Source organism: Condylura cristata, unplaced genomic scaffold (assembly GCF_000260355.1).
Source record: "Condylura cristata isolate star-nosed mole 26May11 unplaced genomic scaffold, ConCri1.0 scaffold00008, whole genome shotgun sequence".
Lineage (NCBI taxonomy): Eukaryota > Metazoa > Chordata > Mammalia > Eulipotyphla > Talpidae > Condylura > Condylura cristata.
The window spans coordinates 12881472-12905525 of NW_004567109.1; the positions used below are offsets into that span (position 1 = coordinate 12881472).

Sequence of the window (24054 nt, forward strand, 5' to 3'; positions counted from 1 at the left end):
GGTCAACTGAGATGCCCCGACTCCCACCAAGACAACTTGTTCCAATTCTCCCTTCAAACAGGCATCTTACCCTCAATGCTTTCCCAGCCTGCCAGTTCCAGCCCTGCCATCCTTCCCTCCCCCCCCAGCCAGCCCTATAAGTGGATCCAGATGGTCATTCCTATTTTAGGTCGGTGTGTGCTTTGGGGGGGAGGGGTAGCTAAGAGCCCTATCAATCCTTTCCTGAGCTCTGTTAGGAGCGCTTCCAGGACCCTGCTGTGATCCTCTGAGCCTGGAAGGAAGTGTTAGTCTTTGGTGGAGATTTCCCATCTGTCTGTGGGTGATGGGGGTGTCAGAAGCAGAGGCGGCAAGGGCACAGGCCAAAGGAGTCTGTTACATTGGGTTAGAGAACCTAGGTGTTATGTATGTGTGAAAAGGGGCCCGTGGACAGGCTGTGGCGGGGGACAACTCAGAGCATCTCAGCCCTATGCTTCTGCTGCCATCTGGGCACTCTGGTTGGACTCCACTCCTGAGCACTGTGCCGACCAAACTTCCATGGGCCCCTTATGCTTAAGGCACTGAGAGGTAGCTGGTGACAAGCTAGGTTCCTACCTTCAGACTGACCAGCATGTGATACCAACCCCATAAGTATGTACTGTTCATTTAGTTCAGCAAATATGTATTTAGTAAATACTGTGTGCTAGACATTAGCAGTAGGCCTTGGGTTTATAAAAGCAATAAGATACATTTAGTCTCTGCCCTCAAGGAGTCTGCAGCTTAGTAGGGGAGTCAGAGCTATGCTGTGAAGGAAAAGGTTCTCAAATGAGGACCTAGGGAGATTAACAGGGCCTTTCTAATTATTTTTTTTAAGATTTATTCATGCATATAAGAGCTGGAATGTAGACCAGAGGGGGGAGAGGGGAAAGGGAGGGGGGAAGATTTAGCAGAGACAAAGTGGGGAGCAGAACAGGCAGACTGACTGCTGAGGGGAGCAGTGGGTGCAACAGGAGAGGTCTGCCTGCACCATGTGGGTCACCTCCGTGGCTGAGGATTGAACTGGTGCTGCAGTGGCTGTGACTAGCTTCATAGTATTAAGACAACCCTCTTGTGCCCCCTGGCTTTCTAATTTATATATTTTTAAAGATTTATTTATGCATACAAGAACTGGGGTACAGGCCAGAGTTGCTGGCGTGAGAGATTTTACCAAAGACAGTAGGGAGCAGAACAGACAGATGCACTGAAATACACTGCTGAGGGGAGCAACGAGTGAGACAGGAGAGGTCTCTGCGCCATGTGGGTCAGCTTCCTGGCCAGGGATGGGACTCATGCTGCAGTGGCTGTGGCTAGCTTCATAGTGAGGCACTTTAATCCAGTGTGCCACCATCGAGGGCCCAGCATTCTAATTTACATTGGGGACCAGGGAAGGGTTCTCTGAGAAAGCAGCATTTCATTTGAGACTTGAAGGATGAATGAAGTAGCCAGTTTCCATGGTTTGGGGTTACATTTCAGACAGAATGGTGAGTACCAGGTCCCTAGGCACATGAGGGGGGGAACAGCGGGGGGAGGGGGCAGTGGAGGGAGGGGACAGCAACTGCAGCATAGTGAAGAAGCAAGACAAGGCCAGGGCCACACACACAGGGCCTCATAGGCTCTGGTAAGATTTATGTGTTACTTTACCACTGAAGGTTGTCCAGGTAAACGCAGTACTTGTGACATTGCTACTAAAACTGTGGCAGACCTAAGAAAGGCTTTGTTGTTTATTTGTCCATACATATAATAAATATCCAAAGGTTACCTACCAGTCCCATGTTAGAATTGTGGATTGACAGTGATGCTGGAAGAAGGACTAGACCTTCCCTGGGGCCTGTGGGTCCAGAAGAGATTATATAGCTGAAGTGACTGAATCAAGAAGAGATGGGATTTATTCATTCCACAAACATAGGAAAACCCAAACTATTCCAAATCACATGGTCACATGCTAGATGCTGGCTATTGTCCTTTGAGAAATCTTATACTACACACAGGTCACAGAAGAGGTGCAAAAAAGACTTGAGTGGGTTAAAATCATGTTCAGTGGGTTATAAAACATCCATGCAATCATTTAATAAGTTAATAAGCATCTAGTGGACATAGCTCAGGAACTGTGCTACCTACTGAGATTAAGGACCTTAGAGGTGCCTCCCAGAGAGAGATGACGCCCAATGCATTAAAATACTAGGTGCTAATAAAAAAAAATTAGGCATAGGCGCCTAAATCAGGACAGCATTCTTTTACAGATGAGCACTGTGGAGGGTAACCGGGCGGTGAAAAGGCCTCCCAAGAGGCACCGTCTTGAGTGGGCTTGCTCACACCATCTTCTAGCCTGACTTGTAGTTGCTGCCGACTTTCAGTTGCCCCCCACTTCCACCCCAGCAGATTCCATTTTGTCCATCCTGTCACCCTTTAAAAACACCGAAGGTAAGATTTGAGCCTGACTTCGTAATATGGTTGTATGTGACCTCCAGCAGTTAACGTCCCTGAGCCTCAATTTTCCCACTTGCACAATGAAAAGATGAGTGCACAGCAAAAGCTTGTGATTTAGTCCAGCCAAGACGGTAATCACACTCCCGCGAACCGTGCTCCGCAAGGCCTCCTTGCTTTGCACGGCAGCGCACTTTTCCCCCACAGGACAGCGCGTGCCACCTGGCCAACATGAAGACTCAGCTCAACCTTCTCCCGCCAAGTCTCCCCTGCTTACACACGCAGTTTTATTCTGGCCTTGCACTATGCCACTCCTTCCACTGTTCGTGGGAGGCCACAGAATTAGAAGATAGGCTTGGTTCTGAATCGTGGCCACTCACCACCTGAGCCTCAATTTCCCATTTACGACCGGAGGAAAACCTACGGTCGGGTCTAGCCAGTCGTGGGCATTAGGAACAACGTGTGTCACGTGCTTGGCACCTAGGAAGGGCTCAGCAGCGGCCGCCGCGCGCCTCTCGGGAGCGCTCTGCTAGTCCACTGGAGTTGGCGGCCGCGCCCGCGCCAGCCCGCGCACCTCCGAGGGCGCCCCTCAGCCTCGCGCGACGTCGGCGCAACCTCGCCGGGCCGCCGGGCCCAGAGGCACGCGGCTCCAGTTCCCGGGGGAAGGCCGAGCCCGGCGGACCCTGTCTCCGGGAAGTGACGCCACGGGGGCGAGCGGCGCCGGGGCCGGGGCTGACCGGAGCGGGCCGCTCGCGGCATGGCGGAAGCGGAAGGGAGCCTGCCTCTCCTGTTGCCGTCGCCGCCACCCCCGCACGGGATGGCGGAAGTGGAGGCGCCGACGGCGGCCCAGACGGACAAGAAGCAGGGTGGCGCAGCCATGGACGTGGAGCGGAGCCGTTTCCCCTACTGTGTGGTGTGGACGCCCATCCCGGTGCTCACGTGAGTCTCCGCCGGCGTCCGCCCGGCGACCAGCTGGGCCCCGGAGAGGCGGGGCGGCGCGGCGTCCTCGGACGACCCCGGGGCGGATCCTCACGTCTCGCCCTGTCACTGGAACCCCGCCACCCGCGCGGCTCCAGTTGCCGTTGACCGAGGGATACACTTCGCGCCTTCGCACCAGGTTTCTGTGGGCGTACAGAGCGGGCCCTGGACGCGATCTGAGGAGACGTCTTCATTCATTCACTAGCTTATTCATTCTTGTGCAAATACCTGCCGGTCACTTCTGTAGGCAAAACCGCCTGGGGTCTGGAGGCGCCGGTGGGAGTTGGGTCGGGATCCCACCGACTCCAGGGATGCCAGCTTTGGTAGAGCCCCAGACCTTTGTCTCACAGGTGAGGCTGGAGGGCGACCACACACCAGCTCAATGCAAAGAGGGTTTAAGTCCCAGGTGTCTGCAGCTTTTGTCCGGAGAGAAAGCAGGTGGGGAGCTGGCTTACCCCCGCATGGGCCTTGGCAGCTGATAATTACTCCTCACCGTGCTGGACAGTTAACCACGCTCCTTCGGAGTCAGATTCTCTGGATTTCACAGCCACTTTCTAAGTCAGGAACTACCTTCTCAGGTGATGGATTCCAGCTTTCTGTACCATTTAATGTGTTTGCCCTTGCACAGCAAAGGCATCCTGGACTCAGTCTTCTGACTCCATAATTTCTCTCCTTTGACTCCATCCTATCCCCTCTCACTTGAGAGGGTAGATTTGTTCATTTCTATTAAGAACAGCCAGGTAGTGATCAGGAAAGGGGTCATTTTGTTCTGTAGATATTGCTGTCCCTAAAATGACCTAAATTTTTCTATCACGTTAACATTTTTTGTGTATTCAAGTGCACATGCATTTAAGAGCATCCAGGTCTTAGTCCTTTAAAAATAAAAATGTGCTCTCAATCTATCTCTAGCCACTGCGGCATGAGTTTGATCCCCAGCCAGGGAGCTGACCCACATGGTGCAGCAGACCTCTCCTGTGTCACCTGCTGCTCCCCTCAGCAGTGTATTTCAGTAGATCCACCTGTTCTGCTCCCCACTCTGTCTCTGGTAAATCTTCTCAGCCCCAACCCCTCACCTCTTGTATGCATAAGTAAATAAATCTTTAAAATAGATAAATAAAAAATGTTAATTCATCAATTCATTCAATGTTCCTTTAACATTTTCTTAGATGATTCCTATAGGCCTAGCTTTAAGTGATAGAATATATAGTGGAGAATAAAGCAGATACTGTCCTTGCTGTCATTGAATTTAAACATGGTAGAAGGGCCCTCCCCTGTGCACAACGGGTTAAGCACAGCACTATGAAGCTGTCTGCAGCCACTGCAGCATGAGTTCCATCCCTGGCCAGGGAGCTGACCCACATGGCACAGCAGACCACTCCTGTCTTTCCCGCTACTTCTGCAGCGGTGTTTTTCAGTCGATCTACCTGCTGTGCTCCCTACTGTCTCTGGTGAATCCTCTCACACACATAGATCCGCTCCCCACCCCCACCCAGCCCTGCACCTCTGGCCTGTACCCTAGTTCTTGGATGCCTAAATAATTTTTTTAAATAAATAAATATGGTGGATACCAGAGACATTTTGTGGGGGTGGAGTGGGGAATGGGATCAAAAACGGGGGGTGGGGAGGGAAGTGCACGGGATTATGGTGATGGCACACGGGTGACTTGGTGATGGGAAACCCGCGAGGATTACAATTGAGATGGGGAAAAAATGTACAAAATGATGTAAAAATAAACTGTTATAATAATAAAACATAAATAAATAAATAAATATGGTGGAAGGAGACAGTAAACTCTTAAGAGAACTGATAATGATTACTGCTATGAAGAAAGTAAACTGTTAATCTGAGGATATTTGGGAAGGATAGTCAGAGAATGTATTGGTTTTGCTGAAACCTGTGTTGTTATTCTAAGGTCTCTTAGTATGTGTTTTTTAAAAACACGTTTGTGGAGTTCTCTGCCTTCCAGAGAGCTGGTTGCAATCTGAGGTAGAGACATGTCAGTCCCCAGCCACATATATAGGCGAGAGCAGTGCACACCCCATTTCTACTCAGCTCTGTGCAAGTGTTCATAAGACTGGGATGAAAGAGACCTGGTACCCTTGTCAGAGGGCTCGTGCCAATGAAAGAACTTGCCCTCCAGTAGAAGGGGCAGAGAGGCAGGAGAGCCAGCCACTGGCATGCACTGTGATTACTGACCTAGAGAGCACGGCTCGGAATAGATGTGGCACGAGAAACTGCCATCTGTCTTTGAAGGGAGGATCAGAGAGGAGAATGAATCCAAAAATCTGTCCAAGCCCTCAAAGATGTCTGTAATGCTGCATGAAATGCCAGATAATAGCTACTGCTACTAATAAAAATAGCTAAGATTGGATAGTTTGTTCTGAATTCTATTCAGAACATTTTATGTTCACTATTCATTGAGTCCTTTCATCCATCTAGTGAAAGTTGATGCTCTGGTTGCCATTGTCTAGATGAGGAAATAAGGTGAAGCAATGTGGGGTCAGTAATTCATTCATGCATTCAGTAACTTTTTTTTTTAACTGGGGTACAGGCCAGAGGTACAGGGGTGGGGGTGGTGAGAGGATTCACCAGAAACAGAGTGGAGAGCGGAGCAGGCACTCTACTGAAATACACTGCTGAGGGGACGGCGGGAAAGGCAAGAAAGGTCTGCTGCTCCACGTGGGTCAGCTCCCTGGCGGGAATTGAACTCATGCCACAGTGGCTGGCTTGACAGCACTGAGACTTCAACCCCTGTGCCACCAGGGAGTTCCTCGGTCAGTAGCTATTGAAGGACTGTTGTGCACTAGATCCCAAGCAGTCAGTGGTCCATACGCAGCTCTGACATCTGTCTTCCTGGAACTTCCAGACTGACATACGTGTAGAAGCGCTTATCTGGGGCTTCACTGGGGGCAGTTCTCAGCTGCTACGCTGGCCTTCAGTTCCCATCAGCAGCGGCCAGCACAGCTGAATGCCCATCAAAGCCAGATGGGGGGAACAGGGCAGGAAGAGGAGACACATCTTGAGAGAGTGTGAGAAGCCGGGGGGCTACTTTCCTAAAACTTCCTAAGTGTCCATCCTGTGGTCATGATGAGACTTCAGGAACTTAATTCTGTGCCAGTCCAGCCAGCCAGACACAGTATTTCCTGGATGCCCAATATAACATCCAGCACTCTGTCAACATATCCTTTTAACCCTCTCCGCGCCCCCACTGAAGTGACTGTCATTTCCACCCACCTCTCACGATGAGGGGAGGCAGAGTTACTTGCTCCAAGTCAAGATCTTACCCCGATCTGGCAACAGAGCCCAACTCCGCTGTGCTCGTGGGGAGTCCATTCCCCCGTTGTCGGTGAGTACTTAGCTCCAGCTGTATCTCCACACTGCTCCGGCGACAACTCTGGTAAGAAAATCCCCACTTTTGTGGAGCTTCCAGGTTGGGGGGAATATCCCTTTTGTGGTTACCATGTAAGTAAGCAAGATAATTTCAGACAGTGGTAGATATTGTGGAGAAATTAAGACAGTAATCGGATCTGGGGGGCCTGGGCTTATGTGTGGTTACACCAGACGGTGTGGTCAAGAAAGACCCAAGTTGGCAGTTGTGCTGAGGCCTAAAAGATGAGAAGCAGCCAAAGGCGCAAGGCTCGAGGGAAGGAGCCTTCCGGCCAGAGGGAAAGGCAAGCGAGGGGAAGCACTGGGGGAGAATTCGGTGTGTTTGAGGAGCCAGAGCAGGCAGGGCGATTAGAGAAAAAGGAGGTAACTTCAAGGAATAAGCAGGGCCAGACTGTTGGGATTTGAAGCAAAACATAAGTGTAATAAGAAGCCACTAGAATGTGAAGCAAGGGAAAGGGAATCTGAATTATGGTCTCAAAAGGCCGCTCCGGCCCCACCATCTCTTGAGTGCGCAGACTATAGACTCGGGGGGCTTGTCTTCTGTCAGTCTTTTAAAGAGCTTTTTAAATCATCTGCTTTTCACCGAACACCATCGATTCTTGCCAGTATTCCAGGACACCCCCTGAACTGGCTGCCCTCCTTCCCTCCATCTGGACTGCCCTTTGCGCCCCCCACCCCACGCACCAGCCCTGCACTCTGCAGACACACGAGCACTTTGCTGCTTCAGAGTTTGCTTTCCGCAAACTTAACATCTTTCTTAACATCTTTCACAGGTCAAGATTAGAAGTCACTTCCTCAGCGAAGCCTTTGCTGACTGGCCCAGCCCCACGCAGTCCTGTGCTGCATCTCTGTGGGTTTCGCCTCCAGGGTGCAGCCTTGAGCCCAGCACTTGGTCCCTGACCCTGTGACCAGTCTCCGGCACAAGGCCCTGCAGAGCCTTGGGGCTCAGGCTGCAGACATATGTGGGTTCCTTTGTGTTGGCATATCAGAGTCCCACTTTTAAAATTGTCCATAGCTTTTAAAAGTGAACTGTAAGGTACCCAGAGGCTCCCTGTGCCACTTGTCTCAGCCCCGCAATAGCCCTCTCTGCCCTCTAACACCATAGGTTAGTTTTGTCTTTTCTTGAACTTCGTGTAAACAGAATAAGATGCATATACTTTTGAGTCTTTTTTCACTCCGTCTTCTATCTGAGACTCTGGGTTGTTTAGTGGGTAGCAAGAATTTATTACCTGCTATTTCATTGTATGACTGTACCACAATTTATCATTGGATATTTGGATTATTTCTAGTTATTTTTAAATCAACTTTCTTGAAAGATAATTTGTAAGTAGTAAAGCACATACACACTAAGGTGACAGTGTAGTGAAGTTTATTTTAAGATTTATTTATGCATACAAGAGCTGGGTGCGGGCCAGAGGTGCAGGGCATGTGAGAGGACTCGCCAGAGACAGTGGGGAGCAGAGCAAGCAGACTGATGAAGTACACTGCTGAGGGGAGCAGCAGGCAGGTCAGGAGAGGTCTGCCGCGCCATGTGCGTCAGCGCCCTGGCCGGGGATCGAGCTCTGTGCTGCAGTGGCTGCGGGAGCTTCATTGTGCTGAGTCTTAGCCCCTTGCGGCACCAGGGAGGCCCAAGTGCAGTGAGTTTTGACAAAAGTGACTGACCCAGCTTTTCCCAGCTGCCCTGGCTCTGGGAACACTGTTGGGTGTAACTCTGCCATGGGATCCCTGCGCCATATTCTCTGTTGCCAGTTCTGGAAGCAGTAGAGTCAAGCTCTGCCCACCAGCAGCGAGAGGGAGTCCAGTCGCTCAGCCCTCACCACACTCCGCCGACTTCCTGAGGCTCACCATTCCTGGGGGTGCAGTGCTCCCTGCTTTGCTCATTTGTCGTTTACATTTGTCCTCTTCTGGGCTTCCCAGCCCCTCTGGCCACTCTGAGTGGCGCTCACCACGTGGAGTGTCCCAGTGTCTGTCTAGCCAGCTGCGAGACCCCTGAGCTCTGCCCGTTTTCCTTGCAGGTGGTTTTTTCCCATCATCGGCCACATGGGCATCTGCACATCCACAGGCGTCATTCGAGACTTCGCAGGCCCCTACTTTGTCTCGGTGAGCCCCTGTTTCTCCCCACCCTGCTCTGCGGCCTAAAGGCTAAAGCGGGAGCCAGCCTGTCTTGTCTGTAGGCAGCGCCTTGTCTCCCTTAGACCAGGAGAAGGCACATACTGGCAGTCCATGGTCCTCTGCTTCTCCCCAGCATTTCACCCCTTTGCTCCTTCTCTTGCCTCCAGGACAGGCCGGGAGGGCAGCGTGGCCAGAAGGATTCTTAAGTAACTGACCCATCCTTTGCCCATCCCCGGGGTACCGAGACACGGGTAGGGGTTATAGAGGCAAGAGTGGAGAGTCAGACCACCCAGGACCCACATCTCTGGACCTTCAGAAGGTGCAAGTCACAAGGTGGGAACGCGGCTGCCGAGGTTCCCTAGGTATGGCCTTGGAGAAGAGGGGGTGGGGCTTCTAGAATGAACTGCTGTGTCCTCAGGTCTGTTCCTGGGGTGTGCCAAGATGGGTGCCGTGGGCCGGTTCCAAATGAGCAGGAAGCATCCTGCCTCATTCCAGCTCTCAGCTTGTGCCAGCAGAGGCTAAAATGAAGGGTTCTGGGGGCACCAGCCCGCTGATTATGAGTTGTCGTGATCTTAACACGACAGAGGTCTTCCCCACCCGTTACTTAGTGTCATATCCTTTCATAATTCATCTTTGCCCAGCTCGCAGCAGGATCTTCTGATTCTGGACCCAGACTCTATCCCCGTAGAATTTCCACAGCCCAGATCTTGGTGGGTGTAGGACGAGGCTGGGATGTGCCCGTGCAAGGAAGACACCCCCTCGCTCTAATGCAGTCAGACTGCCGCACGTGGAGAAAGCACCCTGTGGACCATCGCCGTCAGGCAGGGTCGCAGGGTATCATCCTTTACACAGGGAAGGAAAATGCCTCCTGTAATCAGAGGTCAGGAATTGACCCAATAGTCCAGAGCAAAGGAGGCCTAGAGGGAGCAAGGATTACTGGGAGCAGCTGCGCACTTGCATTGTCCCGAGGCTTTGGCCCCTGGGCGGTGCTCTTTGGGCATCTGCCTTCTTCCTACTGAAGAGCACTGCTGGTGCTTCAGATGCCAGGCCAGCCCCAGAGGGGGGGCCAGACTCCACTGCCCACCTGACACACTCCTGAGTCACGCACACCACTGCTGACCCAGGCCTCTTTTGGGTTGGATGCCGATGCCTTACTGACCTCTGCTCCCTTTCCTCAACAGGAAGACAACATGGCCTTTGGGAAGCCTGCCAAGTAAGTGCTGAGCACCCTATGACTTGCCCAGGGCCAGCTTCCTCCTGCCTCGAGCAGCAGGCCAGGCCCTCGGTACTCTGGGAGCCACACCCACACCATGGCTGAGGGGAGGGCCGGCCAGGCTCCAGCACAGACACAGGCCCACAGGGCCTTTACCCAGGGACCGCCTAGGCCTCCAGCTTGGCCAGTGGCGCTTGCAGCTCCATCGGAGGGAAGGGGCAGAGCAGTACTCACCCTCGGTGCCCCACTCGGCTTGGGAGTGAGCAAGCCATTCAGGTAGAAGGGCGACGTTATCTGAACTTGCTGGAAAGTTGTGGTTAGAACAAAAGCAGTTCAGGCCCTCTGGGACCTACTGCTGCTTTGCTTGAGAATTCTAGTCTTCACTTTTTCTGTCTTGCGGACCCACCTCAGCTGTGGGCCTGGGGGCAGTGCCTCCTTCAGGATGCTCAGCATAGCCCCTGTTCCCAAGGAAAGTGGCCTGAGCAGAAATTGGGGTCCCCACCCCTGCAGAGACAGCCTGGCGTGGGCATCGTGTGTGCCACCAGGCTGCTTTTCTAGGACAGTTTGAAGAACACCCAGGCCTAGGTAGAAGCCCTGCAGGCCGCTGGTTTCTCACTGGTCCTGCCCCCAGCCTCCACCAAGCCGTTCTCCACAGCTTCCGGGGGGTGCTCTGACCTCCCAGCTTTTCCTGGCTTGCCCTTTGGGGCACACTGTTGCTTGGAACAGCTGTTCCCATGAGCTGGATGTTTGAGGTTTTAGCCCCACCAGCTGCTCTCCTACGCAGCACTGTCTTCTGGGCGGGGAGTCAGAGGGACGGCTATGGGGAGTCGGGGACAGCTGCTGATGGGTAGACTCCTTCCGATCACGTTCAGGTCCTGCGTCAGCATATCAGCCTCACCTCCCACCATCCCATCACCATGTCACCCACCCTCCGGCACCGCCTAGCCATTTAGTTTCTAGTATGTTGTGTGCCTCTCCCGGTTGGCAAGCCGTTCCCTCTGCCCAGAAGTCCTGCTCTGAGTCTGGCCGACTCTTCTCCCTTCACACTGGACTCAGGTGTCCCCTCCAGAAGCCTCTCCTGCCTCCTGTCTGCTAGGTTTATTCATACCTTCCCAGGGCCGCGTGGAGGGGGCTGTGTGCTGTTAGTGTGGTGCTGTGTGGCCCTTTCTCTGGGCCTGCAGCCCCCACACCCAGCTCAGGCCCTGTGCCCAGGAACATGTGTGGGGCTAAGTGGCTGAGGGGACAGCCAGTGCCCAGAACTGCCTGTCTCCCCCCAGATACTGGAAGCTGGACCCTGCTCAGGTGTACGCCAGCGGGCCCAATGCTTGGGACACGGCCGTTCACGACGCCTCTGAGGAGTACAAGCACCGCATGGTAGGTGGGCCTCTCCCGAGGGTGAGAGCCAGGGCCAGCACCCCCCTACCTGGCCTGACTCGGCCTCTCCTGTGTCTCCAGCACAGCCTCTGCTGTGACAACTGCCACTCACACGTGGCGTTGGCCCTGAACCTGATGCGCTACAGCAACAGCACCAACTGGAACATGGTGACGCTCTGCTTCTTCTGCCTGCTCTATGGAAAGTATGTCAGGTGAGCCACCCTCCCCTGCGCCCCCCCCAGGAGCCCAGCAGGGCCGGTGCTGGAGTCCTCCAGCCAGCAGGGATAAGCGGCTGCTGGTTGCTGCCACAAAGGTTCTAGAACAACTAGCTCAGCTCCTGTTGGAGAATGAGGTGGCTCTTGTAGGTCCCAAGCCCAGTTCTGGCACTTGCTCACGGCGGATCTTGGGTGACTGCCTTGGCCTCTGTGAGCTACAGCTGTCCTGGGTGAAGCGGGGACAGTGACTCTGGCCCCTTGGGGGAGGCTCTGCTTAGGTCACATGGATACATAGCCCCCCACCCAAGGAAAGTAGGTGACCATCGCACAGGGCCCCTTCACAGCACTCCTCCTCAGAGGCTAGGTTCTGGGCAGAAAGTCTCAGTGGTGGCCCATGAGGATCTCGGAAGCCGTGGCCTCATGACCTGTGAGGTCACTGGCATTGGTCCCGGTTCACAGGTCACCCACTGTGAGCTCACCCACTGTCGGGCTGCCACATACCTGGCTAACCCAGCGCTCATTCGCACCAAGCACCGCTGAAAAGGAGAGTCGTGGGAGTCTTTTTACCCAGAAGGCCTTTAAGAGTCCCCCTGAGAAGCCAGTACCATTCTCCGAGATAGCTGAGAGGGGCTGAACTGAGGGCCCCATGAAGAGGGCTTGGGCAGGGGGCCTTCTGGCTCCCACACCAGACTGGGGGTCCCAGTCTGCTCACTGGAGAAGGTGTGGTCACGATGGCACCGTTGCAGCCCAGAGGGGTGGCACTGCCCAGCAAGTGTGGCCAGATCAGCCCCTGCCACGGTGGCGCTCGCTGCTGGGTTCTGTGTCGGTGCCGGGTCCAGCACACGCCTTTGGTGACCAAGTGCAGGGTGAGGGGGTGCGCTTCCTCAGGGGCAGCAGCTCCATCTGGGTCTGTGATGAGAGGGGCTGAACACCCGCTCACGGGCCCTTCCCACCTGGACCCCCCTTCTCTCTGTCAGCGTCGGCGCCTTCGTGAAGACCTGGCTGCCGTTCGTCCTCCTCCTGGGCGTCATCCTCACCGTCAGCCTGGTCTTTAACCTGCGGTGATAGCAGCCCAGCCCCAAACACACCAGCCTCCGAGGAGGCAGCCGCCATCTCTTTGGTTCCAGGTTTTTGTCTCCTCACCACGAAGGCAGGGATGGACCTGCCGGTTCTGACCCAGAGGCTGTGGCCAGTGGGTTAGAGTGAGAACTGAGGATGAGCGTGAGGAGGGTTGTTTGCTCACTGTACCTCCGCTTGCTCAGAACTCCTCGCCCCTCCTTCCTGTGTTGTGACCCCCGTCCTTGAGCCACCCACTGTCCAGCTCCAGGAGAGCCTTGGCGCCCTTCGGAGCTGCTGCCACTGCCACCGGCGCTCCTTCGGCCTTGGCCTGTGCCTGGTGGGGAGAGAAGGATGCGTAGACCCCAGAAAGGGCCCGGCCGCATGCGGAGCCCCTCCTGCTGTGGGCTCGGCCCGGGTGGGGGGTCCGCAGGAGTCTCTGTGAGCCCACCAGCCTGTACAAGGGTCCAGTGGGGCTGGAGGCCTCCCCTTCAGATGTTTGCCAGGCACTGCACTGGGGTAATCTGTGCCCCGTCTCCCTGGTGTCCTCCAGCCCAGCCTGGGTCTTCCCATTCTCCCAGAGCCCATGTCCCACCTGCAGTTTGGGGTCTTGCTCCGCTAGTCAGGCTGGAGAGATGAGGGGTGCTGATGTGCAGAGTGGCCCCTCAACCAGAGCCCCGCAAACAGCTTGGCCCAGCCCTGGTGTGGGCCTTTCCCTGGTGATGGCACCCCCGGGGTTCAGGATGGGGGACTGTCAGCCGGGCCCCACCAGGGAGCCAGAGGGAGCTGCTCCCTCTCTTCCCTCACTCCCCCTTTCTCCAAGCTCTGGAGGCCTGGCAGCCTTCCCTGCGCCCCACATCCTTTGTGCAGGCACCAGGGAAGGACAATAAAGAGTCCTAAGTCCTGACTCCAGCTCGCCTTGTCCTTCTTCGCGCCCTTCCGCAACCCCTGCCCGGGGCTCCACTCTTCTTGATGTCCTTGAGCATCTTTGATCTCTGGGGCCATGGTGAAAGGCCTGGTTGCCAGGCAGTGGTTGAGTCCTTCTCAGACCTGGAGCTTACAGGGACGTCAGCGCCCCTCAGAGCCCCTCAGATAAGTCCTGGCTGCTGGGCTGTGGGAGCCCCTGGGCCACCGTCCCTCCCCAGGCAGGTGAGTATGGTCCCCTCCCACATTCCACTGGGAAGAACTCTGCATAGGGTTGGGAGTCTGCCTGGGCCTCCCAGAGCCCTGAATCTGCTCCCCCAGCCAGGGAAACAGCTTGGGAAAAGGGAACCACCCCCCCCACCTCCGCCCTAGCCAGATTCATCATGTGGCTGAGTTTCTCCCGGTGAGGACGTTACAGGGCACCCCGGTGTGAACTGGGCTGCCTGTCTGTGGCGCCGCACCCTCACGCTTAAAATACAGTTGTACTGCAGGCGCACACAAAAGGGTCAATAATGGGTTATTTACAAAAAGGGAAAAGAAAACAACCCAGGGAAAGAGAGAGGGATACAAAGTAACTGGAATATCTTACCTGTTAGGCTGACTTGGCGCTCTGGTAACTAACTGTAAACCCCCAGTCACACAGTCCCAATTCGTGAGGTCCCAAGAGCTATTTCCCGAGCGAGAGAGCCCGTTGGACAAAATGGCACCCTGTTTATCCCCCAAGTCCCAGAATGCCTGCTTAGCTCTGCCCTTGAGTCTTCGCAGTTCTCCCCCGGTACTGCTGGGAGTGGTAGTTTCCAGTCACTGGAGTAGGGGTGGAGTCCACAGCACTCTGCAGAGTTCCTTTAGGACATCCTTCCCCTGAACAACTCCCCTCACACCCTGCTGCAGCACCCGCCACACTGCTGGGGCTTCCCCCTGAGAATCCCAGTCTGCTTCCCCAAGCCCAGCTTAGAAGTCACCCTAGGCGAAGTCTCCTCGCCCTGCTCTGCCATCCCATCGGTAGAACTAGCAGGGGGATGTGCTGGGCCCTGTCCCTCCAGCGCCCGCGGCTGGCCCTCAGGCCAACTCCTCCCAGCCCCAGCAGTTTCTCAGCCTCAGGTTCCTCCAGGCCAAGGCAGAAGTATCCTCTCTCCCACTTCAGAGCTGTTCCATTTTCAAAAGCCTGCTTCACATCTAGGGGTCCACCTGAGAGTTGATGGGGTGGGGGTGGACAACCAACACAATGGATGGAGAAAGTTTTAAGACGCACTGCCACCAGCAGAACTTTCAATCAGCCCTGGGAGGCCGCAGGCCGTAGAAGCCGGCTCCTGTATTGGGTGCTTGCTGTGGGCGAGGCCTGTGCTGAATCTCCCTTTGAAGCAAGGCCAGGCGCTATGAGAGGGTGATTGAGAAGTGGGGAGAGTGGACAGAGGCGTAGGTTGCCTTCCAGGAGGAGGCTGCTGAGAACAGCCCGAGGTGGAGCCAGGAAGGGGTGAGGATGTCTCCCTCGGGCTACGCCACTGGAGCCGGCACCACAGTGATCCCCCCACGGCGGTGCTGTGGACAATGCATGGGCTGGTTCATTGAGCGCCGCAGGGCTCCTCTTGAAGGGCGGCGAAGCCCCTGAGGAGGGATGATTACTGCCACTCCAGAAAATCAGATCCACTTGTAAAAGGTAAGTGGGGACACTGGCGGTTGGGTGAGTGGGGGAGAAGGAGCTTCAGGTGTGCCGAGGGAGGTGCTGCTCAGGAGCTGGCTTAGGGAGGGAGGGGTGGGCCTTCCTTGCCGGCTTCCTTGCTGGGAGCTAAAGCTGTGGCTGCAGGTGGGGCAGGACGGTCAGTAGAGTGAAGCAGACTTGGGGCTCCAGAGCCTCGGTGTGGTCTCATTCACGGTGCCCAAACAAATGTAATTTAATGGCAGGGCAGAATCTGGGAGCAGAGGGCACGGGGGGGGGGCTCCCTGTGGGCAGAGGGAAAGCACCAGAGCCTCGCTTTGCGCCTAGAAGAGTCCAAACAGCAGGGGTTCCCCAGTGGCCAAGGGGACAGACACGGCTCTGCAGCGACCAGCACTTGCGGGGAGGGGCGGTGGGGCTGAAAATGGACTGTGCCGGAGACAGGACAGTCGGTTACTACTGTGTGCCAGCTTGTGCCAGGCCCGGGGGCTCCCTTACCTGGTTGGGTACTGCTGCTACCTGCCCGTGGCCCCTGGTCCGCTTGCTCAGCAGGCACCTTTTCCATTACAGAGCTTTCACAGGTGTCCAGCTTTATTTTCTGAGCAGGTTCCTATGCCCTCCTCACCAGGCTGGGTGGGGCTGCCACCCACCCTACAGATGAGGCAGCCAAGACCCTGCAGGGTGCCCCTCTGTTGCTGAGGTCAGGGCAAGTCTGCACAGCTGTGGCCAAGCCTCCACCTCGCCCACCTGCTACCTGTATGTAGATCGGGGTTTTCAGAAGTTGGAGGCAGGGGCGTGGCCTCGAGCCAGGAGTCCAGGCCCGGTTTTGCATCAGGCCCTGCGAGGTGTTTCCTCCCCGCCTTGGCGGGGCTGCTGCTGGACTGCTGGTTGAGTCAGCCTTAGTGCCTCACAGCTCTCCTCCTGGCCCCTGAAACTTGGCTGCCCGGGAAGCTGGGGTCGCCCTGTGAAGGTTTTCCCTCCATACTGGACCCCTACAGGTAACATGCTCGGGCTGGGGCTCCTCTGCCAGGGTCCCCGAGCAGGCACTGCCACCTGGTACCTTGGGACTTTGGGGTGGGGGACATGGGCATGGGTCCAGGACCGGAACAGCCGGACGGGGCTCAAACCCTTAGATTGGCCAGCTGGTCTGCGCAGGGGGCTGAAACAGCGGGAAGAGCCAGCGCTAGCTTCTGCCTCTGGAAGGACAGGACCAGCCTCAGGAAGGGGTGCTGTGGGCACCCCGGCTCAGATGGCCACCTCAGCCCAGGCAGACCTACAGGGCCAGGGCAGGGTCTGTCATGCAGAAGGCCCCCCACCTCCAGACTCACACACATCTGGTGGCCCCGAGGCGCCTGTGCACACGCCACAACCCAGGAGGAAATACACAGGAGGTGACGCCCCAAAACTCACTGAACAGTCACCCAGCGGCATCACACTCTGACGTCGCCTTCATACCCCCAAACACCCAGGCAGGGGTCCCACACCACGACCCCACAAACCGAGCCTCTCCCTAGGCTGCATCATGGCCGGTTGCACCCGCCCGCCCCGCAGAGCCCAGCCTGTTCGCAGCACCCAGCACCCAGAGCGCAGTAAATGTTCAGGAAATATCCTTAGTCGGGCACACAGGCATTCACATGGGGGTCCTGATAGCCACCTGCTGCAACACCCCACCCTGCCCCTGGCTCTGGGGCGAGGGGGCAGCTGGGGGACAGGGCCCATGGGGCCTGGACACTGACTCAGCTGGGAGGGCACCACGCAGGCAGGCACAAGCCAGGACCTGCCCGCCAAGCCCTCTTCCCATCTGGCTGCCTGCTGCCCCATGGGGGTGGGGGAGAGACTGCCTAGAGACTGTCCCTCACTGCCCGAGCCCTGTCAGGGCCCCCTGCCACGTCAACACGCCCCTCAAGCCAGGAGAATGTTTTCCTTCCGGGGTCACCGTGGTAGCTCACCACCTGAGCTGCAAAGGCCTGCCAACCTAGCCTGGGACTGGGAAGGGGCACCCGTCACTGGAGCCCAGGGGCTCCAGGGAGAGGGCAGGCTGGCAGCAGGGGCATCCCTGGGCTGGAGGCCTCAGTGGGAGTGGGTGTAGTGGTTATTTCAGGGGGAGGAAGCCGGGGTGTGGGCTAAGAAGGAGGTTGCCTCAGACAGGAAGACCAAGTGGGCCAAGGCAGGGTGGAGGTGAAGGGTGGAGGGAGGGGACCTGATTGGGAGGTTCCTGGGCAACGGGGAGGGGCATGTGTGTGCGCCTGCGTGCCTAGGTGCGTGCGTGCACGCATTCCCCACGTCTGTGCACATGCATGCTGCACTCAGTTCTAACTTTTACCAGCTGTCTGTGGTGTGCAAAGTGCTTGGCTTTGGGGAAAGGCCCCATCCCTGCCCTCAGGAGCCACAAGCAGGTGGGACCCAGACAGTGCTTGTTCAGACAGCTGTGGCCGCATGTCTCTGTCCTGACACCCTTGAACAGGCGAACCCCTCCTGCAGGTACCTCTAGGCGTGTGTGTGCCCACAGCACCCCTCCCCAAGGCCAGTCCCCTGTCCTCCCAGAAGCAGAATCTAGTGCTGTGCTGGCTCCTCCTGCTGTTTCAGCCCCCTGGGCAGACCAGCTGGTCAGTCTAATACAGGCCTCAGGGCCGGGCCTGTGACTGGTAGGCTGGCCTTCATGGGGGGGGGGGGGACTGCGGCCTGTCTCCTTTAGCACTCCCGGTGTGTGTGCGAGGCCGGCGTCCGTCTCCCTGGGGTAGTTGTGGCCACCTGTGCCAGTGCCTGCGGGGTGAGGACGGCCGTGGTGTGTTCACGGGCAGGCGCATGCGTCCCACACCACCTTGACCTCAGCCCTCCTGAGGAGATGCCGCACTCACCTTGACACATAGTTGAGCAGAAAAGGGCAGTCAGCCAGGACATGCCCTGTACTTGGCAGCACTCGACCTGACCCTTGGTCTGCCTCCAGGGAGCCACGTGTGCCCAGCCGGGGCACTGCCCCAGCTGATGCCCCAGAGGTGCCACACATCTCAAGAGAGGCTCTGGGCCCGGCCCTGCCTCCTCATGGCACATGAGTCAGAGACTGAGGCTGACGGGCTGTTGGACCTCAGCTTCCTGACGGAGGAGGAGCAGGAAGCCATCGCTGAAGTCTTGAAGCGAGATGCCCACCTGCGCCAGCTGGAGGAGGGACGGGTCAGGTGAGGCAGGCGGGGGAGCCCGGGAGGAAGGGGCCTCAGCTTTAGGTGGTCTCCACACTTCCCCGCATCGTGTGGCCTGCCAGCGATCTGGGCAGCTGTTAGCTTTACCCGTTGGTCCCCACTGCCCTCCGTCAGCCCACCCATCTTCTCCAGGGTGGCTTCCCCAGCTCCCTGGCAGCCTTCCTGCCCCAGGCTTGCCCCGTCCCCGAAGATCTGGCCTTCATAATCCCCTGCTGGACGGCCCTCTTGTCTCGACTTCCAGCAGTCAGAGTGCCTGCGTGGCCGCAGGGGCACTGGTCCCTGAGCGCCCCTTCACTTCTGTGCTGTTCCCTCTTCCGGAGAGGCACAGTGGCAGGGCAGCATGGGCTCCTGTGCCTGGAAACAGGTGTGCCCCAGCTGTGGAACCTCAGGTCACTCACCTGCCCTCCCTGGCACTGCTCTCATCTGTAAATTGGAGCTAAGGGCACCACCTCGTAAAATGAGGGAGTAGGGAAGAAATCATTTAATGAGTAATTCTCTACCTGGAGAATGCCATCCTTAAGAAGCAATGCAATTGTCTCCTTCTCTGGGTGGTCCTCCTGGATTCCCACTGGCAAAGCTGGCCCTGCTCCCCTCTGTCGTGGCACCTACCTCACTGTAGTATACACATCTGTGCTGGACTCAGTCTCCCCGCCAAACTGAGATCCTCCTGAGCAGGGCTCGAGTCTGACTTCCGGTTGTGTCCCTGGTCCCAGGTACAGGGCCTGGCACAGAATGGGTGGCAGGAACGTTGGTGGGGTGAGAGGTGACAGCCACACCCTCCCCGTCCTCCAGCAAGCTCCGGGCATCCCTGGCAGACCCTGGGCAGCTGAAGATCCTGACGGGGGACTGGTTCCAGGAGGCACGCTCCCAGAGACACCACCAGGCCCACCTTGGCTCCGACCTGGTCCGAGCCTCCATCCGCAGGAAGAAGACTTTCCTGGGTGAGAGGAGGTGCCCAGGGAGGGGCAGGCCTCGTGCAGCCAAGGGCAAAGGGCTCGGGGATAGGGAAAGATATCCAGCTGCCCCCATACTGGTGTCCTGCTGGCCACCACCCCTCCGGGAGCTACAGGAGGTTGGCAGAACAGGGGCTCACAGAATTCTCATCTGGGCAGGAGGTCAGGCTCTGGGAGGCACCAGGAAAGCTGAGGCTCCTGGGAAAGGGGATGAAGAGGAGCCAGAGCCCAGGTAAGGAGGTGTGGCAGGGAAGGGCTGCCTACCAGTCACCCGGGGCCCATCCCCTGCATCACCTCTTCCTTCTCTAGACTCCCCATCAGCCCAGCACCCCAAGAGAGGCTCAGCAAGACTGAGGTGAGTTGTGAGTGACTCAACAGGCGATGACGGTCAGGGTCAGTGCCCTGGAGTAGAGGCAGGGTGGACCAAGGGCCCCGCTTGAGAATCAGGAGGCCCTGGTCCGTGCCTGTCACCTTCTCCCATGAAAGGTGTGTGGACCCAGCCCCCGAGGGACTCTCTGAAGCCTCCATTGGGAGTAAGTGGAGCAGGACTCACAGTGGGAGTTTGGGCACCCACCAGAGGGAGCCCTGGGAAGTGTGAAGGGGTGTGAAGTACAGGCCCAGCTGGTCCTGCAACCCCGGTCTGCCCTGAGGGCGGTGCTACGCCTGAGCTGGGTAGCTGGCTGGAGCCTCTGACCTCTGACCTCACCATGACCTGTCACTCACTCACCAGTCCCCGCGGTGACCTCTACCCCTTCTTTCCTTCAGGGACCTGATTCCCCTTCACCATATGTGTCCCCAGAGGCCTCGGATCATGAGGAACCACAGGCCTGGGAAGGTGAGTCAAAGGGTGTGTGGGTCAGCCGGTGGAGAGGTTGTGGGGATCAGAGACAGGTGTACAACCGCGTTCTCTCACGGGGATGAGGTTGGGAGTGGTCCCCATTGGGGACTGGGGCCTGAACCTGCAGGTCACAGCGGTTGTAGACCGGCTCCTCCACATTGGCCCTCGGCCTGCGGAGAGGGGCGCACTCAGCAGCTGTGGCCCGCCCCAGCCCCGCGCCCAGGGTGCGCGCCGGTCGGCGCTGCTGCTGCTGCCGCTGCTGCCCGAGCTAAGGAGGCGGACCCGGAGCCGGAGACGCGGTCCCGGGGAGAGAAGGCGCCACCGCCTCCCTCGGCCCAGGTAGGCGGGAGCCCGCGGCTGCTCCCAAGACCCGGAGCGGATCAGGGTGCGGCGCGTCCTGGCGCCTGGATGCGGAGCCGTCGGGGAAGGGGCAGAGAAGGGGGGCCGCCCCGTCACTCTGACCCTCCCCAGATCCAGGTGGAGACCGAGATCCTGGAGAACGGGGACCAGGCCCTGGAGCCCAGCCCCTCCCTCAACCGCATGCTCAGCAGCAGCTCCTCGGTGTCCAGCCTCAACTCCTCCACGGTGAGGGTTGGGGAGAGGTGGACGGTGCCGCCTGATGCCTCCCTAGCCCCAGAACTTGACACTTAAGTCCCCGGGACGGCTTCCTCGCTTGATCTTCATTGCTTCACCTCGCTTCACCCCCAGCTCTCCGACCCAAGCCCTCCCTCCGCGCTCCCCCCATCCGACGTGAGCCCCTGGCCCACGCTGACCTTCCGCGCCCCCCCCCCACCCGCAGCTGAGCGGCAGCCAGATGAGCCTGGCAGAGGCGGAGGCGGGCGCCGTGCAGGTGCGCGGCTCGGTGCACTTCGCGCTGCGCTACGAGCCGGGTGCCGCCGAGCTGCGCGTGCACGTGATCCAGTGCCAGGGCCTGGCCGCCGCCCGGCGCCGCCGCTCCGACCCGTGAGTGCAGCTCCCGCAGGGGTGGGGGGCGTGGGGGTGCACCAGATCCTGCCATCCGGACGCCTCCTGCAGGGTGCGCGTGAGCGGCCTCCGGAAGCCTCGTTCAGCGCTGTGGCTGGGGAACCCCCGGGCTGGGGAGTCAGCGCGGGAAGGGCCCCCCTCACCTCCGGTTCTCACTTCGCTCGCCCCAGATACGTCAAAAGCTACCTCCTCCCGGATAAGCAGAGCAAGCGCAAGACCACCGTGAGGAAACGGAATCTGAACCCCGTCTTCAACGAGACTCTTCTGGTGAGGCAGCGAGGACAGGGCGGCCCCCCTTCCCCGCGCCTGCCAGTGCCGGGCGCCTGGGGCAGCCCCAGTCTCTAGTGCTCTCACTGCCCTCCCTTCTGCAGGAGTGACCGTGGGGCCCTTGGTTAGCGGGTTCCCCAATGTGTTTAGGGAAGGGCAGGGCACTAGTCCCGACCCCGTTAATGCCTGTTAGGGCTCCCCAGGGTTCCATCCTGCGAGGAGCTTCGTAGGACAAGCCCATGTCAGGACTCCCACAGCACAGCGGCCGCGGCCACTAGCTGCACCCCATTAAGGCGCACCTCCCGTCCCCAGTACTCTGTCCCGCAGGCCGAGCTTCAGGGCCGCGTCCTCAGCCTGTCCGTGTGGCATCGCGAAAGCCTGGGCCGCAACATTTTTCTGGGGGAAGTCGAAGTGCCTCTGGACAGCTGGAACTGGGACTCCGAGGCCACCTGGCGCCCCCTGCAGCCCCGGGTGAGGCAGAGCGCCCGCGTGGGGAGACCCCTTTGCCCGGCGGGTTTTCTACCGACTTCCCTCAAACCCCCGCGCCGCCCCAGCCCCCCACCCCGTGAAGACCATTAGAGAGGGCGCTCAGATGCCCACCACCCACCACCTTGGCCCTAGCTCTCTTGGGGCCCGGCCCACCGTTAGCCACGCCTGGCGCTGTCTGGAGACTTCACCCCAAGGCGCCCTCCCCAGGGCCCGCCCCGCCGCTGATGGGCGCCGCCTCCCACAGGTGCCGCCTTCTCCCGACGACCTTCCCAGCCGCGGGCTGCTCTCTCTGTCCCTCAAGTACATCCCTGCCGGCTCTGAGGGTGAGTGACCCACCCCTGAGAGGGTCAAGTGGATCCCACCCGACCCGGGAGGTGGCGCGTTTCCCTCTGGCAAGAAGGGTGGGTGTATATGGGGGGGCCTGAGCTGAGCCCCTTCACAGGCGCCGGTCAGCCCGAGAGCGGGGAGCTGCACTTCTGGGTGAAGGAGGCTCAGGACCTCGTGCCGCTGCGCCCGGGAACCATGGACACCTACATACAGTGGTGAGGGCAGCAGCACACACACCCCCCCCCCGCCCGGTGGGGCGCCCCACCTCCCACAGATCTCTTCAAACCAGCTACCCTTGACGCCCCCCCCCCCATTCTGAGTCCTGTCCCCTGAGCAGGGGTGCAGGGAATGTCTTGAGCACAGGGCTGGAGTCAGGCCAGTTGAGGACCCTTCACAGAGCCTGTACTTCACACTGGCGTCACAGGACTTGCTGGAGCGCCCAGGCTGAGGCTGGGGGGCGGCAGGGGCGCGTCCATGCAGACCTGGAAGGCCCGGCTGTGGGGCTGGGCCCTGAGCTTGCAGTTCAGTGGTTTTCAAAGTAAGCTGGGGGTGGGGGGCTGTAGGCTCCCCAACCTCAGAGTGATGTGGCAGTAGGCAAGTCAGATTGAGTTTCCAACCCCGATTCAACCAGAGACAGTGCGTTTCTTTCAGGTCTTGTGCCTTGCAGAGAGGGGTCTGAGGCTTTAAGCTGGAAACTACTTCAGGAAGGCAGAGGGAGCCAGAGTAGGGCACAGCAGAGCTGCGCGTCACAGACATTACCCTGAAAGGAGTTGAGCTTTGAAAGGCAGGAGGCGGAGAGGAGGCGGGTGCCCAGGTAGCCAGAGGACCCTGCATGCTGAGGGCGTGTGCGCGGGGCTCGTGACTGTCGGTGGGGGGAAGTGTGCAGAGCTGATCTCCTGATGCCAGCCCCCCACCCCCAGCTCAGTGCTCCCTGATGACAGCCGCGCCAGCCGCCAAAGGACGAGAGTGGTGCGACGCAGCCTCAGCCCCATATTCAACCACACCATGGTCTATGATGGCTTCGGGCCCACTGATCTGCGCCAGGCCTGTGCCGAGCTTTCCCTCTGGGACCATGGGGCCCTGGCCAGCCGCCAGCTGGGGGGCACACGCCTCAGCCTGGGCACCGGTGAGTGGGGCAGGGCCTGGAGGGGTGCCAGGGCTGGGCAGCAGGGGCTCAGTGTGTGGCCTTGGACACAGCGCTGCCATTTCCTGAGCTTTGGTGTCCACTGAGAACTGGGGATGACAGGGCAGAATCTGGGGGACCCATGGTGATTATGCTTCCCACATCCAGGCAGCAGCTATGGGCTCCAGGTGCCCTGGATGGATTCCACACCTGAGGAGAAGCAGCTGTGGCAGACACTCCTGGAGCGGCCATGTGAGTGGGTGGACGGCCTTCTGCCTCTCAGAACCAACCTGGTCCCCAGGACATAGCTGCCCCACAAGCCCTGCCAAACCCTCCCTGCACCCCCATCTCAGGCCTGCCCTTGGCTAACATCAATAAAGTCTATTCTAAGGGCAACAAGGGCTGACGCCTGCTGGGGCATAAAGCAGACCAGGTGGAGGGACTTTAGAGTCCTCTTAAAGCTCTTAGCAGGCCAGTCCTAGCGACCCCAGACCTAAGAAGTACAAGGCCCAAGTGTACAAACA

The 24054-nt window shown here is 58.2% G+C and overlaps 2 protein-coding genes across 2 annotated transcripts; both read left to right on the plus strand.

The window, feature by feature from the left end:
* The first annotated feature begins 3017 nt into the window (after window positions 1-3017).
* Window positions 3018-13681, plus strand: TMEM222 (transmembrane protein 222). The gene is made up of 6 exons (XM_004678671.2): window positions 3018-3378; window positions 8820-8904; window positions 10098-10129; window positions 11407-11503; window positions 11585-11715; window positions 12696-13681. The coding sequence occupies exons 1-6, from the start codon at window positions 3197-3199 to the stop codon at window positions 12781-12783; spliced, it is 615 nt and encodes a 204-aa protein (XP_004678728.1). The 5' UTR covers window positions 3018-3196; the 3' UTR covers window positions 12784-13681.
* A 2574-nt stretch (window positions 13682-16255) lies between these two features.
* On the plus strand, window positions 16256-23900 carry SYTL1 (synaptotagmin-like 1). The gene is made up of 15 exons (XM_012722175.1): window positions 16256-16350; window positions 18300-18528; window positions 19342-19490; window positions 19662-19734; window positions 19812-19857; window positions 20268-20337; window positions 20552-20679; window positions 20812-20925; window positions 21140-21303; window positions 21495-21591; window positions 21904-22062; window positions 22325-22403; window positions 22523-22622; window positions 23328-23533; window positions 23699-23900. The coding sequence occupies exons 2-15, from the start codon at window positions 18338-18340 to the stop codon at window positions 23836-23838; spliced, it is 1716 nt and encodes a 571-aa protein (XP_012577629.1). The 5' UTR covers window positions 16256-16350; window positions 18300-18337; the 3' UTR covers window positions 23839-23900.
* The last annotated feature ends 154 nt before the right edge of the window (window positions 23901-24054 follow it).

Bases quoted from the DNA above. Each gene is read 5' to 3' on its own strand.
- TMEM222 (XM_004678671.2), top strand. From the start codon at position 3,197: ATGGCGGAAGCGGAAGGGAGCCTGCCTCTCCTGTTGCCGTCGCCGCCA. The intron at 10,130-11,406 runs GTAAGTGCTGAG...GTCTCCCCCCAG, and splicing joins GCCTTTGGGAAGCCTGCCAA to ATACTGGAAGCTGGACCCTG. The intron at 11,716-12,695 runs GTGAGCCACCCT...TCTCTCTGTCAG, and splicing joins CTCTATGGAAAGTATGTCAG to CGTCGGCGCCTTCGTGAAGA.
- SYTL1 (XM_012722175.1), top strand. From the start codon at position 18,338: ATGCCCCAGAGGTGCCACACATCTCAAGAGAGGCTCTGGGCCCGGCCC. The intron at 19,491-19,661 runs GTGAGAGGAGGT...TCATCTGGGCAG, and splicing joins CAGGAAGAAGACTTTCCTGG to GAGGTCAGGCTCTGGGAGGC. The intron at 19,858-20,267 runs GTGAGTTGTGAG...TCTTTCCTTCAG, and splicing joins AGAGGCTCAGCAAGACTGAG to GGACCTGATTCCCCTTCACC.